Here is a 16254-nt window from a genome sequence, read left to right on the forward strand (position 1 = left end):
CTGCTCATATTGTTCAAAATGGAGTAACACTTTGCCATGAATTTTTTATTTTAGTATGAGCCCATATAATTAAGTCTTGACTGTTTACACGTAAACACTTAAAAAAGATATAGCTGAGGTCCTGGATTCATTCTCCTGCATTTTCTCTCTAACCCCCTCAAAGAATTTCTTGCAGGGATTAATTCAGTATGTTTTAACAACATATAAAAAGACCAGATGAGTTAGGAGCAACACTTTACTTGAGGGGGCACAAATAATGTCGTAGTATATCCATCAATCTATGTTCCAGACCGCTTATCCTACTGGGTCGCGGGGGGTCCGGAGCCTATCCCAGAAGCAATGTGCACAAGGCAGGGAACAACCCAGGATGAGGGGCCAGCCCATCGCAGGGCACACTCACACACCATTCACTCTCACACACACACCTACGGGCAATTTAGCAACTCCAGTTAGCCTCAGCATGATTTTGGACTGTGGGGGGAAACCCCACGACGACATAGGGAGAACATGAAAACTCCACACACATGTGACCCAGGCGGAGACTCGAACCCGGGTCCCAGAAGTGTGAGGCAACAGTGCTAATCAGTGCACCTGTCAGAGTTCGCTGGTTAAAGCGGGTAGTGCGCACAGGCTGACAAGCGGGCAGGAAGCAGGCTGAGTACGGGGAAAACGAGGATTTATTCGGGATCGGGACGGAGCAGACAGCACTAAGACTAACTAACATCAATGACAGACCAGAAATTAAGGCAAGACATGGACTGAAATAGATGAGATTGGGCGAAAATAAGTGGACACAGCTGGGCAAGATCAGGGAAGCACACGTGGGTAATCAGGGGGCGTGGCACACACGAGGATCGTACGAGCCGGGCATGAGAGCACCACCATGCCGCCCCTGAAGTATTTGTTATATACTGATCCCACATTCGTTCATTCTTAATCATAACAGTTACTGTATTTGTTCATCATTTGTACTTGAGTAGTTACTGAGTTATTACTGAGTAATGTATATTTGAACAATATAAAATATAATAATATATGTGCTATAAATCAACAAACCATTGTCCTTTCCTTTTATCCACTGCAGGGCTGCAGGAAGCAGAATACAGAGAATACAGAGGAAATGCCTTGGGCGGGATGGTAGCCCGGATCAGGGCTCACATACTGGCTCACATGGGGGCAATGAAGAAGTAGCACTTCACGTGTACGGGAGAAAAACAGCAGCCAGAGGAATCCTATGCAATCTCAGTGAGAATAAACTCCCCAGACCCTGGACTGGGGCAGGAATTGCAGGATTCTCCTCTAGCATTTATTTTGGCATACTGTATTTATTGCTATTATCCTTGGTACATGTTTATATTTGCCAATAATTGAAATTGAAATAAACATGATTATTATTCATCCATCCTCGTACCGCATATCCTGGAGACGAGGGCCTGGAGCTTATCCCAGGTAGCATAGGACACAATGGTATACTTTTGGATGGGATGCCAGTCCATTGCAGGGAATGCACTCACTCACACACTGTGGGCAATTTAGAGATGACAGTCCATTATTATTAGGATACCTATAGTTTTTAGCAGTTTTCACTATTATTATGCTTTTTGCCATGGGAGTCTATGGCAGCCCATAGAGCTGATTGGCAACTTTTTTGAAATTTGGCACATCGATAGAGGTCAGTTCCAACTATTCGTACCAAATTTATATATAGTCCATCCATCCAATCCATCCATCACTCTAGCGCCACCCTCAGGCCAAATTTCAAGAAATGTTTTTGCCTTATTCTCTTTCTTATCATTGTATGATTATGCTATTTACTTTTAAGTATTAGCATTACCTTTACCTGTCTTGGTGACATCCCATAATACAGCTCTGATGACCTGATCACATATAAAACACTTCCCACGCAGCACATTATGCTTTATTATCTATTTATTATTCAAACATCAAACTTTGATGACGTCAATGTATATCCCTGACATAAATCACTGATGTGAAGCTATGGACATCATACTTAACTAGCTGACGTTTTAGTATTTTATATAGCATGATGGGTGCAGATCTAACTTAGTGTATAACTTAGTTTCGGCAGTGGTTTTGCTATATAGAGTCCATCGTCATGATCCCATAGTTAGCGGAAGCGAAAATGGTGTAATTAGTACAAGTACTAAAGAAATGTAATGTAATGTAATACCGAACAGCTTTCAAAAATGCGGTACCGCAATACCTTTTTGGCACCGGTATCCCGCGCAGCATCAGTCTGCCTGAGATATTTGATAAAGTGTGGATCTTCCTATACGTGCAGCACGAATAAATAAAAACCTCTGCTTTGTATACTTGACAAATCTGTGTGTGTCATCATACTCAAAACCGCCCCAAATAAGCCACGAAATTAACCATGAATTCTACCCTACTGTGGTACACAGCTTTGCTTCTTATGTTTCTTTCACACAAAAAGTTGCAGGTTGATGACAAAACGTGCTCGCGTCCGGACCAGTAAGTGCATCAGGGGGGCAGAACTGGGGAGGGGGGCGGGATGCGATCGTGCTCGGTTGCCGTATAAGGCAGCCGGGCCCAGTGTGGTACGCGCTTAGTCTAATTACAGGTTCTTGTGGGAAGCTTGTGTGATGTATAACCTTGTTCATGTCAGGTTTCGGGCTGGTTGCGAGCGCGATCGCACGGACAGGAAACAGGCAGGCAGAACACGGGGAAACTGGGATTTATTAGCACTAAAACGGGACGAAGCACGAACATCGACTAACTAACATCAATGACGGACCAGGAACGAAAGCAAGACATGGACTGAAATAGACAGGACTGGGCGAAAATAATCGGACACAGCTGGGTATAATGGGGAAGCACACGTGGATAATCAGGGGGGCATGGCACACATGAGGATCGTACGAGCTGGGCGTGACAGTTCGACATACTGATCGCTATGTATCGCGATACAACAGTTTGCAATGTTACCAAAGTGTCATTTTATAATTCCCATATTAAACAAGTTACCGTGCATAGTGCTTTGGGGAGAGACAGACTCCAAGAGTGCAGTTCATTTCACGTGTCTTTAAGTCATTGTCTGATAATATCCAGAGCTGAATGTGTGATTCATGCTTACTACTATATTCTTGCTTTGCAGTTCATACACAATTTTTTTTCTTATTTACTTCTAAAAGTAAATAAAAAACTTATAAAGCTGTCATTATTATATAACAACTATACGTATTATGATGTTATTATTTAGTTATGTTGTTGCTTGGTTACATTTGATGCCTCCGCACGTGGGAAGCTACCGGTTTGAAAGATGCGGCTTCACTTGCTTTTCTGCACCAAGATGGCAAGGTACGTTGCATTTCTGCTCCCATTTTATCGTATAACTTATCTTATTATTTAGTATCTGTCTTTGTATGTACAGTGGTACCTCGACCCACGAACAGTTCTGATCACGAATAAATCGGGTTACGAACCAGATGTTCCAAAATGTTTTGTACCGGTTGTCGAACCGTGTTTCGGGCCGCGAACACACAAACGTCCCGAAAAGGGTCCAATGAAAGCTCCCCAAAGAACCACCCGAAACGCGAAGAAATGTCCAGTATAATAATAATAATAAAAAAATCATATTTTCGAAATTACTGCATTTCACTGTTACTTAGTCTTTTAATGTTGATTGTTTAGTTTTTTGGGGGGATGTTTTGTGGTTCTTTTCCGTGTTTTGGCGTCTTTCGAGCGACCAGCGTATGCTCAGTTTTAATGTTTTATTTAATTTAGCATTTGTTAGCATGTAAATGTAAATGTATGCTCTCAGTTATATGTGCACAGTGTCATAATTTGATTGTACGGTAGGGGGTGTTGAGTTGTACTGCGCGTGCTCGAAGTGTATATATGTATGTATAGAGTGACCTAAAGAGAAAGTCGGCGTTATGTCCTAGTTCATGGTGAATAACGTGTTGTGTGAACTTATTTTTCCATGTATAAATCCTCTATTATTGTTAGTCTTCACCCGATTTTCTTACCGCTGCACCGACAGTTTGACGTGCCAACAGCATTATTTGTTACAAGTAAGGTTATTTTAATTTAAGTCTATATTCTTGGTCGCGTTCTCCCCATGTTGTCGTGGGGTTTCCTCCGGGTACTTGCTAAATTGCCCGTAGGAGTGCATGTGTGAGTGAATGGTGTGTGAGTGTGCCCTGCAATGGGCTGGCCCCCCCATCCTCGATTTTTCCCTGCCTTGTGCCCATTGCTTCCGGGATAGGCAACCCAGTAGGATAAGCGGTTTGGAAAATGGATGGATGGATTCTTGGTCACAGAAAAATATAAAAAATTGAAGAAAATGCAGCGTTTCTGAAGTTTAAACATATTGAACATAATACATATTTACATTATTTGAGATGGGAAAAATTGATTGAGGTCACGCACTTTTCAGGTCAGGAACTAAGTTCGTGAGCCGAGGTATGACTGTATATTGAAATATGTTTGTGTAAAATTCAGTATATTGTTTGGATTATATTTAAATTTTCTGTGCAGGTTAGTTAGTGTCATATGCAGGGTTGCCAACCCTCACTCAAGATGTCTTGTAGTCAATCTGTTTTGTTCCATTATAAACCTAAAATTAGCTGCATCAAAAGTGTTGGGGTAGTCTGCAAACCCTCCAGACTATTTACAAGGTAGTAAGACTGTTACACATATGGAGATGAATGTGCAGACTTGTCTGGAATTGAGAATCTCACGCCAGCCAGCTGACCAATGATAGCAACTCTGCCTGTGCAGTAATGCGGTTGTTGATTGGGAAGGTGTGGGTCAGTGCAGAAGTGTAGTCCACATGTCAGGAGTGACTGACAGCTCCATTGTATTGCCTGTATGTTGTTTTTCCTCATTCAGAATCAGACGAATGGAGAAAGCTGTTTGCTGGAGCGATGACAGATACTGGGCAACTTGGGACAAGTGGGGAGAGGTGATTGACTGGGGAGATGAGAAAGAGCTGTGCTCCCCAGCAGAATCACCTTCTGACCAGGCTGACAGTTCCACTGAGTCACATTCCCGAAGGCGAATTGCCAAGGCAGTTAGCTGGACGGATGATGCTTATTGGGCAGCCTGGGACAAGTGGGAAGAGATCATCTGCTGGGGTGATGAAGAGGAGTGCTCCCAAGTAACTCCACCCACTAGCCAGCTTGGGAGGGATAAGGGGATAGATGTACATGGGTTGGAGGCTTTTGTGATGAATAACAGGACAATCTCCATAAAGCCTGTAGACAACCATCGAGACAGTCTGGAGATAGGAGCTGTGCTGGTAGACCTCTGCCAGTTTGATCTCGAATATTTAGATCAAAGTAAATTTGATTTTGAAATTGTACAAGTACAAATTGGAGAAGTCAAAGTGGAGGAGACTAGAGAAAAGGCTTTTGAAAAAGCATTTGAATTGGAAATTGTGGATGTGGCAGTAGAAGTTATAAACAGTGAATTCCAGCTGAATGCTATAAATTTGGATATTGTTGAAACTAAGGTGGACAAATTATTATTGGAAGAACTGATCGTTGCCGATTTAGAAGCAGGCAATGTGAAGGTGTCAGTGTCAAATGGCAATGTGGTGAAGGTACCCTTAAGGTACCCTTCACCACAGAGGAACAGAAGAACCAGGCCACCTTAGACCATACTCTCTGGTGGTTGACTCGTGGCAACTGGACTTGTCTCTGAAAGTTAGAAACATTTCGCTGCTCATCCAATCAGCTTCTTCAGACTGAGGGAGGTAGTAAGTGTCCACATATTTATCCTCCTGGGTAAGTAGTATAAGGGGGCTCGTTGAGTGAAACAAAGTGGGGGGGGGGGGAGTTGCGGGTATATGTATCCAGTCCCTCCTACTCCAATAGAGTGGGTCGTTAAGGGTGGTCCACCTGGTGGAGGTGTGAATTGGGTCTGTTTTTTTCCTGGGAATAATTTTTGTTTTGGCAAATGATGAGAGGGCCGCAGGTTAAATTGGAGACAGGTTGTGCCTAATGCCTCTACCTCTGTTGATGCACATGCAAAGCTGCTTGGACGAGCGGTGAAACGTTTCTACCTTTCAGAGAGGTACAATGTCTTTGGATGTCTTTTGTCTTGTGCAGTCTGGGAGTTGACTGAATGCTGGGGCGGGGGTAGCTTTTCCTTTGTAGTGGGGTCCGGTGGGGCGCCTTGGGCTCTGTGGGGCCCGGTGGTGCTGCTGCCTTGGGCCCTGGTCTGGATGGGCCTGGGCCCCCCTCCCTGGATGGATTTCGGGGAACGGGGAGTGCCTATGGGGGTCAGCGGGGGAGCTGGCTCCAGGGGGGGAGGTATTTTGCCCCCCCCCATTCCTTTCCTCCCCATCCCTAAATGCTTCCCTCCTCCCGCTCCATCACACCACCACACATGTAGGGCTTTGAGGTGTAGGTGCGTTGCTGGGATGCAGGGTAGGTATTCCTCCTCTGTCCCCTCGCGACCACCTGTACCTCATTCATACACTACAACGTAGACACTCTCATTACTTACTCTCTCATGACACATACATTTAGCGCGTTGGGGATGGGCACACAGAATGACATCCAGAGGGCGGTCTGTTCATTCAGCCTTACCTCTGGTGCCAGGGCCCACATCTCAATTTTAATCACACATAGACATTGAGGGCTCTGGGGAGAGGCCGAGCTAACACCAGCTGTTGGTCGGCAGGGGGTGGTTAGTGCCATGCCCTTCACCTGTTTTAAAAGCACTTTAGAACAACACACACCAACACCACATCTGAGCGGGCGAAGGGGGGCATGGGGTCTTTTCACACCCCAGTTCCCTGTTCGCCATTTGGGGCTGGGGGCTGAGAGGAAGAGCTGGCCGTCTGGTCGGGGTCTGGGCTGGTGGGCTTCTCGGCTACTGCAGGGTCCGGGGTGATCTGGTCTCCTTGCCAGAGGAAAAATAGGGGTCCACATAGAGTATACATGGGGAGTGAGAGTATGTGTACAGCGTTCATTTCTGTGTGTGTAAATGTTGGGTGAATGTGTAAATATTTGTTTATGTCTGCATGAGGGTGGGAACGTATGCTTGTATATGTGTGTGCCTGTTTGTCTATACACACGTGTCAGGTTGGGTCCTAGACTCCACCTGAAATAACATCTCGGGCACAATAAAGTGGTCCTCCGCAGAGGGGGGGTGGTGGAGGGAAAAAAAAAAAAAGCTTGTGACCCACCGACCGATTTCTTATTTGATTACTGTTGTTCCTTGTCTTGTTTTTGACCCCTCGTGGTCTGCTTTTGTTTTTATTAGTGTCTCTAGTGTTTTTCCCCTTTCCTCCTTTGAATCCCTGAGTGAGTCGTCCACTCTCTGTTTCTGCTTGCTCCATGACACGCTGTCGCTCTCAATCCACCCTGGACCTGTGACAGTATTTCTGTTTTTGCTTTTGTTTGGACGTACTGAGTTTAGGATACCTAGCTTAGAAGGAATAGTTTAGCCTGTCATGTGTAACGTTGTTAAATGCGCTGATATCAGTGTTATGTCACAGTACCAGAAACTTAAAATGGTACATTTTGTTTTCTTTTTGTTTTCTTGCAATTACTACATACAAATGTTTAATGTTTTGCTGACATCTAATTAGAAAATAAATGCATTTATGCTTTAAATGATCTTTTTGTTGTCTTCAATCATTTCAACAGGTGAAAATGACCTGAAATCAATGAGTTTGAACACTGGACACTACATTCCGTGTTTGTGTATAAAGTCATGTTTAGCGGACATGCGAGTTCATTCGTATCCTTTTCCCCAGAGACAAAAAGTAGGCTAGGCTAATGGGAAAAAAACACACAAATATATAGACCTAATGTCAGTGTATTATTCATGAGGTTTTCTAACATCTGAGACCAAATTAATCTTAATCTGTGTATTTAATGGTGTTCTGCCCTCTGCGTCAAACGCCTTGCTTGACTCGGCAGTCAGATAACGTTTCCCAAAAGACAACAGACTCAGACGTTAATGTTTATCCTTTACTGTTGCTTATGGAATGACGTAAAACTGCAAAACATACAAATTACAGAATGGTAAGTATACAAAAATAATGATATGTACACATACAAGCACAACTGGTACCTGCTTCCCTAAATCATAAAGGTAATACAATCATTTAAATAAAGAATAAAGTTATATATCCAACATGTAAATTAACATGGATATAACGTATATATATGTAGACATAAGTAAAATAATAATTGTACAATGTATACATACCGAATGTGCCTTCAAATCAACTTAAATCAGGGAGCGATAACAGCCATGACAATGTGCTCTTTGGTATTACTGCTAGACTCACATTTTTAACGTCATCAAACAAGGACACTAACGCTAAGTGTCGTACCAATCTTTGTCCAGAAGGTGGCACTAAACTGCAACTCTATACAAGGTTAAATGTGACTATCTCAATAGAACAGCACACTCCCCGTCTGGTATTCTAAAAATACCAAACTCTCTCTTCCTTTTAATTTTTAACATCCTGTTTAGGATCGTCATGGAGGAGTAGTATCATCTCATTAATTGGTCTGAGAAACAATTTGGGACCATCTTTCCCAATGATCCTCACTTGTACTTTCCTGACTCGTCCATCCTGACCAGGGTAAGTTTCCGTTATGATACCCAAGGGCCAGTCATTCCGTTTGGACTGAGAGTCTTTGAGCAGAACTATACATCCTTTGGAGACGTTGGGTTGTTGATGTTGCCACTTCCGCCTGTACTGTAGTGTAGCGAGGTACTGTTTACGCCATCTGTCCCAAAACATACTTGCAAGGCTTTGAACCATACGCCACTGTTGTTTGTATAGACCAGGCTTCTCAAAATTCCCAGGAGGAAGTAAGTCGGTACCAGACTTTTGGGTAAGTAATGTTGCTGGTGTTAAGATGAAAGGATCCGCCGGATCAGTCGACACAGGTATCAAAGGTCTGTTGTTTATAATGGCAGTGACTTCGGCCATAAAGGTGGAAAGTACCTCATGAGTGAGTTTGGAGGACGTCGTCTGAAGGAGCATAGAATCCAAGATCTTACGAGTGAGTCCAATCATCCTTTCCCACGCACCACCCATATGCGATGAATGGGGAGGGTTGAATGTCCACACACACCCCTGATCTGACAGGAAACGTTCCACTGCCTTTTCATCCACATTAGAAGATATCTGTAGATCTTTACAAGTTCCAATGAAATTAGTTCCTCTATCTGAGCGAATCTGTTTCACTGGACCCCGGATTGCCAAGAACCTCCTTAAGGCATTAATAAAGCTAGAAGTACTCAGAGATTCAATCACCTCTATGTGAATGGCCCTGATACTTTGACACGTGAATAACACTGCCCATCTTTTATTTTCTGCTATGCCACCTCTTGTTTTTCGAGCAGACACTGACCAGGGCCCGAACACATCTATTCCCACATGTGTGAAAGGAGGCTCTGCACTGAGTCTGTCTTTGGGCAGATCTGCCATCTTTTGAGTTTCACAACCCGCCTGAGTCTACGACATACAACACAGGAATGGATGAGACTGCTCACCCGTCTTTTACCTCCTATTATCCAATAGCCGGCAGATCTTATCGCACCCTCTGTAAGGTGACGACCTTGGTGATGAGTTTGCTCATGAAAGTGTCGTATCAGGAGTAAGGCTACATGGCTCTTACCAGGTATGATGAGGGGCCTCTTTTCTCCAGAGCTTAAATCGGCATTGAGCAGACGACCACCAATCCTTAAGAGACCACTTTCATCCACGAAAGGGTCTAGTTTCTGAAGCGTGCTAGTTTTTGGAAGCGATTTGTTCTGTTTCAGACACTGCAACTCTTCAGCGTACATTTCCCGTTGTATGGCTTTCACAACAACAACTTTGCTCTGATGTATTGTGTCAGTACTCAGGGGCAACTCACAACAGTGCCAACCCTTGCACGTTGGAGTGCTGCTGTTCGGGTCCTGCTTGTAAGAGCATGCAATGTGAATCAACTTGCCTATAGCTCTGATCAAACGACTCCAATCAGAAAATCGTTCAAAGCGTTTTGAGACAGTGGTGTTCAACACTGTCACATGTGTACGAATTTCTACATCCTGCTCAGGATCGACAAGTGCATAGGGAGCTTTAACGACAGTCTCTGTCTTTGGTCGATGCAAAAATGCAGGTCCACTGAACCAGATTGTGTTTTGCAACTTCATGGGTGCTATGGGCCGTGTTGCAATATCCGCAGGGTTATGCTCTGAACTTACATAATGCCACTGATCTGGAGTAGTGCTTCTCCGAATTCTCTGTATTCGGTTGCTCACATAGACATGAAATCTGCGTTCCTCATTGTAGATATAGCCAAGAACAACTCGACTATCTGTGTAGAAGTTTATCTTGTCAAACTTAACAGCAATCCCCTCAGTAATGGTTTCCATTATGTTCACAGCCAACACTGCCGCACATAATTCCAGTCGCGGTATAGTGAGCTCTGGTCGTGGAGCTAACCTTGCTTTGCCTGCGATGAACCCTGTATGACAGTTACCATCTGAGTCAACTGTTTTTAGGTAAGCGACTGCTGCAATTATTTTCTCTGAAGCATCAGAAAACACAGAGAGCCCTGTGAATTTGGCATCTGACAGTGATGTTGATCCATAACTTCTTGGCACTTGCACATGTTGCAAATCTTGCAGAGAGTTTTTCCATGACTCCCATAGCTCTTGATTGCTCACAGGCAAGGGTGAATCCCAGTCAGTAAAGTTTCCGGTCAATTCCCTCAATAGTACTTTGCCCTGAACTGTAACAGGAGCTACGAATCCTAACGGATCGTACAAGCTGTTTATCACCGAAAGCAGTCCACGTCTCGTACAAGGTTTCTTATCATTCTGAACTTGGAAGTTGAAACAATCCGTATCCAAATTCCAAAGTAGGCCAAGACTGCGCTGCGTGGGAAGTGAATTGACGCCTATATCCAGATCCTTTAATGCGTTGGCATAATCCTCAGACGGAAACGCTCTCATGACTTCCTTACTGTTTGAAGCCAACTTATGCAACTTCAAATTGGAATTGGCCAGCATGTCCTGTGTCCGTTTTAGCAAGCTGATGGCCATTTCTGGAGTGGCTAAGGATTTCAGTCCATCATCCATATAGAAGTCTTGCTCTACGAACTGTCTGACATCTTGTCCGAACTCCTTTTCTCCTGCTTGAGCTGCACGTCGAAGACAGTAAATGGCCACTGCTGGAGATGGGCTGTTGCCAAATACATGTACCTTCATACGGTATTCGGCGGGTTCATTCTCTGGGTTATTCTCACGAAACCAAAGGAATCTGAGGTAGTCGTTATCTGCAGGTCGAACTTTGAAGCAGTAGAACATTTGTTTTATGTCTACCATGAAAGCGACTGGGTCTTTGCGGAATCGCATGAGAACTCCAAGGAGACTATTATTGAGGTCTGGACCTGACAAAAGAACCCCATTTAACGAGACGCCTTTATATTGAGCACTTGAGTCAAAGACTACTCGAATCTGGGATGGCTTTCTGGGATGGTAAACTCCAAAAGAAGGCAAATACCAACACTGTTCTTTAGGACTGACCGGAGCAGCTGTCTCTGCATGATCATTTTGGAATAGACTTTCCATAAAAGCTACAAAGTCCTTTTCCATTTCTGGCTTCTTTCTGAAAGAACGCTTAAGCGCATTAAGACGTTCCACAGCTTGTGGACGGTTGTTTGGTAGATACTGTCTTGGCTGCTTGAATGGGAGTGGGGCAACCCATGAATTTTCATCATCTTGGTAGACTTCACTGTCCATAATCTGGAGAAATAGTTTGTCCTCGATAGATAGAGCTACTTTCTCATCATCTTTTGTTCTCTGAAATACATCCCATTCCTTTAGACCTTGAATGCTCTCCCTGAACCGAGGCTCAGAAGGTGACACCTTCTGCGATTTCTCCTTTATGTTAAAATTATTAGGACATGGATAAAAATGCGTACACTGTCCATTTTCCAGAATGTTGGTGTGATAAGCTTGGACAAAGTTAGGTTTGTGAATTTTCCCAAGGCACATATCCCCAATAATTACCCACCCTAAGTCCAACTTTTGGGCGAAGGGGGCATTTGGTGGACCATTTACTTGTTTATGGGCTTTGTGGACCCTGATAATGCCTAATAGCAGAAGAATCGGAGCATGATGGTCAGGCCGTGGAATGTACCTTGCAAGATGTCTTAAGTGCCTGTGCCTACTGATCACTTCTGGACTGGGAATTTCCGAGCGATTGTCTGGAATTTCATTGCACTCTAGAAGCACAGGTAAGGGTAAGACTACGCTTCCATCAAAAGATTCCACTTGAAAGCCTTGAGCTAGTCTGCCTTCAGTTACCATCGTGCCTGCACATGTTTTGAGGGTATAGGCTATGTTACATTCTGTAATATCAAACAAATCGAAGAATTCTGGTCTTGCGAGTGACCTGTTGCTTTGGTCATCTAGTATGACATATGCTTTGACCGCTTTCTCTGGATGATTTTTAGGATAGACTTTCACAAGACAAACCTTTGAGCAAGAACGTGGAAGTTGACTATTTCCACATACCTCTGTACAAGCTGAAGATACCTCTGGTACCACAGGAATGTCTTCATTCATTGTTTGAATCTCCACTCCCGGGTGTTTTGGAACAGTCGCCCATGGTACTAGGCCTGGATGAAGCGCTGCTATGTGGGTAGTGCTTCCACATTCTGAACATTTAATGACTTCGTCGCAGTTCTTTGCCATGTGTGAAATGGAGCTGCAACATTTGAAGCATATGCCTTGCTGTCTGAGCAACAATTTTCTCTGTTCCACAGATTTCATCCGGAATCCTCTACATCTGGACAGAGGATGGGGCTTCTCATGCAAAAAGCAATGTTTAGCAGGATTTATCATATTTTTGGGTTCAGTGGCAGCCGATGAATTCTCAGAAGAGACCTGGGTTTTGTGTGTCGCAACAGCTCTGGGAAAAACTGATTTATTTAACTGTTTGTTTGGTCTGCGCGACTCTTCCTGCACAGTTGTAAGGGAGAAACTTGGATCATTGCGCATTTTTGCGTGCTGGCATACAAAATCTACTAAGAACTCGAAAGGTGGAAAAGAAACACTATAGTCCTCTTTGTATTTAGATCCCACTGTCAGCCACTTCTCTTGTAAGTTAAATGGCAGTTTTTGTATAATTGGATTTACGCCTCGTGCTGTATCTAGATAGGAAAGACCCATCAGATCCCCATCCTGCATAGCTGCTTGAACCTCCATAAGCAAATCTCCCAGCTCACGCAATCTGCAATTGTCTCTGTTTGATATTTTTGGGAAATTCTCCAGTTTCCTGAAGAGAGAACTTTCTACCATTTCCGGCGAGCCGTATGTTTCATAAAGCCTTTTCCAGATAAGTTTGAGCCCTTGTGCTGGGTAGTTAATGTGGACAGCTCTGATGCGTCTTGCCTGCTCAGCTGACTCACATCCCAGCCATCTTACCAGCAAGTCCATTTCTTCGCTTGGAGAAAGGTCAAGGTCTTTAGTAACATTCAAGAATGATGCTCTCCATGCTCTGAAGTTCTCTGGTTGATCGTTAAACTGTGTAAGGCCAGTAGACACTAATTCACGTCTTGAAATGAACCTGACCACATCAGACATTTGATTATTTGCATACAAGTGAGTACTTGGTGTTGTTTGAAAATAGTCATGTGGTACCTGTCTGTCTCTGCTCCTCTCTCCACTATCTTGACCTGCTGCAGCATATGTGTGAGGAACATCCTTTGGTGGCTGTGGGAATGCCTTACGTCGACTAGGGAGTGTAAGAGGCATACCAATAGACTGAGAAAAGGCAGGGTTCTGTATGCTCTCCACATTAACAGCCTGAAAACTGGATGGTGTGGCATATAAAGCACTCTGGCCTTCCTGCGGCACATAGAATGGAGTAGACTGTGATTGTTGCTTTCCTGAAACCCTTTTGTCCTTGTTATCATAAAACGGGCCATCCAGGACTGGCATCTCAGCTTCCTCAACATCAACTATCTGTTTTAATATGTAATCCTGCGTGCGTTCTGTTGCATCCTCTGTAGATAGTTCCATTAAACTGGATTTTCTTGTGTTTCCTAATTCTGCAGCTGTTTCTAAAGTCTCTGCCTTCGCTTGTATAGCAGCAGCTCTCTTCTCCAGTTGTAAAGCTTTTAATGAAGCCTCAAGTTGCGCTTGTTGTATTTTTAGCTCACTTTCTCTTTCAGCAAAAGCTATCTCCGCCTTAGTTGCTTCAGCCTCTGCTCTAGCCATTACAGCAGCCGTGATTACCGCTGCCGAGCCACGTGAGTAATGTGACGAACATGATGCCTTCGATGCCCGCTTCCGTGATCCAGACTTGGAGCTTGGATCAGACATTGTTCACAGACGCTCATGAGCTGACGTGCTCCCCGCCGTGGAGTCAAAAACCGGAAGTTGATCGCTAAAGATATTCGTTTTACTGTTTTGCCCTCTGCGTCAAACGCCTTGCTTGACTCGGCAGTCACACAACGTTTCCCAAAAGACAACAGACTCAGACGTTAATGTTTATCCTTTACTGTTGCTTATGGAATGACGTAAAACTGCAAAACATACAAATTACAGAATGGTAAGTATACAAAAATAATGATATGTACACATACAAGCACAACTGGGACCTGCTTCCCTAAATCATAAAGGTAATACAATCATTTAAATAAAGAATAAAGTTATATATCCAACATGTAAATTAACATGGATATAACGTATATATATGTAGACATAAGTAAAATAATAATTGTACAATGTATACATACCGAATGTGCCTTCAAATCAACTTAAATCAGGGAGCGATAAAGCCATGACAATGTGCTCTTTGGTATTACTGCTAGACTCACATTTTTAACGTCATCAAACAAGGACACTAACGCTAAGTGTAGTACCAATCTTTGTCCAGAAGGTGGCACTAAACTGCAACTCTATACAAGGTTAAATGTGACTATCTCAATAGAACAGCACAAATGGATTTATGTGCTATTGCTACGGGTTTAATTGGTAAATAGGCCTTTTTCCAAGCAATTGAATATTTAAATGGGAATGTTTTACGTTATTGATTTAGCTTTAATCATGAAGTACCAAGCTTGATATCAATCCATGTCTAATGTGACATATTCAGGACACGCAAAGTCTATACACATAGGCACAGACTATGGCTGGGATTCGTGTGGCCTACCCTGCAGATGGGAGGCCAACACTGCATGGTATATATTCTTTAAATTTATTTAATATTAGTTACATAATTACTCATATAGACCATGTCAATACTTAACAGTGTATGTAAAGAAAATTATACTCTCATTTGACATTAATGTGTGAAGTGCATGTAAGTATGGAATATCCATCCATTGGCTGTAGCACTTATCCTATTCAAGGTCAAAGCCAGAAGCTATGGATGCAAGACTGGGACAACAGGAGCTGACCCTGACAGGAAGCTCATCTCATAATGATATTCCCCACACTGTGCTGCTACTTGCAGAGCTTTGCTGGGGTAGGTGGTGTGGCTATCATACCAGCCGGCGACGCATCCAGTTAGGATGCTCTTGATGACACAGTTATAAAGTGTCCTGAGGATAAGGGGACTTGTGCCACACCTTTTAGCTCATCGGAGGTAGAAGGGCCGCTGCTATGCATTTAAATTTTTCCCAATATGATAAATGTAGCGTGGAAAAAGTAACCATATCAGTTTACATGGGCTTCTACAGGGGTTAAGTATCCATCCATTCATTTTCTGAAGCCACTTAATTCCAACTGGGGTTGCCTGGGGACTGGAACCTATCCCAAGAACACTGGGCACAAGTGGGAACCAACCCTGGGGAATCACCAACACACCACAGGGTGCACACACAACTACAGGACCAATTTAGACTCACCATTCAACCCCTCTTGAATGCTTTTGGACCGTGGGAGGAAACTACAGCGCCTGGTGAAAACTCAGACAAACAGAGGGAGAGCGTGCAAACTCCACGCAGAAAGGACTTGGGATTGAACACAGGACCTTCTTGCTGTAAGGCAGCAGGGCAAACCACTGCGCCACCATGCTGCCCCCGTGTTAAGTATGATAAGTAATATGACAAATGTCATAGCTTAGCGATAGGTATGCATAAAATGTACGGAAAGGCGATATAAACATCTTGTTACTGGTTCATAATCATAGTGAGAATATCTTACTGTTATGCAAACGTTAGTGCTTCCTTTGTTTCTGATTTGTGTCTTCAGGATCTCCAGGGCAGCTTGTGGACAAACAGGAGGTGACGC

General features: G+C 43.6%; 1 protein-coding gene across 1 annotated transcript; it reads right to left on the reverse strand.

Annotated features, from left to right (window-relative positions):
* Positions 1-7883: 7883 nt before the first annotated feature.
* LOC125721426 (uncharacterized) lies at positions 7884-14452 on the reverse strand. Its single transcript, XM_048997329.1, has 2 exons — positions 8212-14452; positions 7884-7998 (listed from the first exon to the last, which is right to left on the reverse strand). The coding sequence occupies exon 1, from the start codon at positions 9446-9448 to the stop codon at positions 8459-8461; it is 990 nt and encodes a 329-aa protein (XP_048853286.1). The 5' UTR covers positions 9449-14452; the 3' UTR covers positions 7884-7998; positions 8212-8458.
* Positions 14453-16254: the final 1802 nt, after the last annotated feature.

Source organism: Brienomyrus brachyistius, unplaced genomic scaffold, assembly GCF_023856365.1.
Source record: "Brienomyrus brachyistius isolate T26 unplaced genomic scaffold, BBRACH_0.4 scaffold33, whole genome shotgun sequence".
Classification (NCBI taxonomy): Eukaryota; Metazoa; Chordata; class Actinopteri; order Osteoglossiformes; family Mormyridae; genus Brienomyrus; species Brienomyrus brachyistius.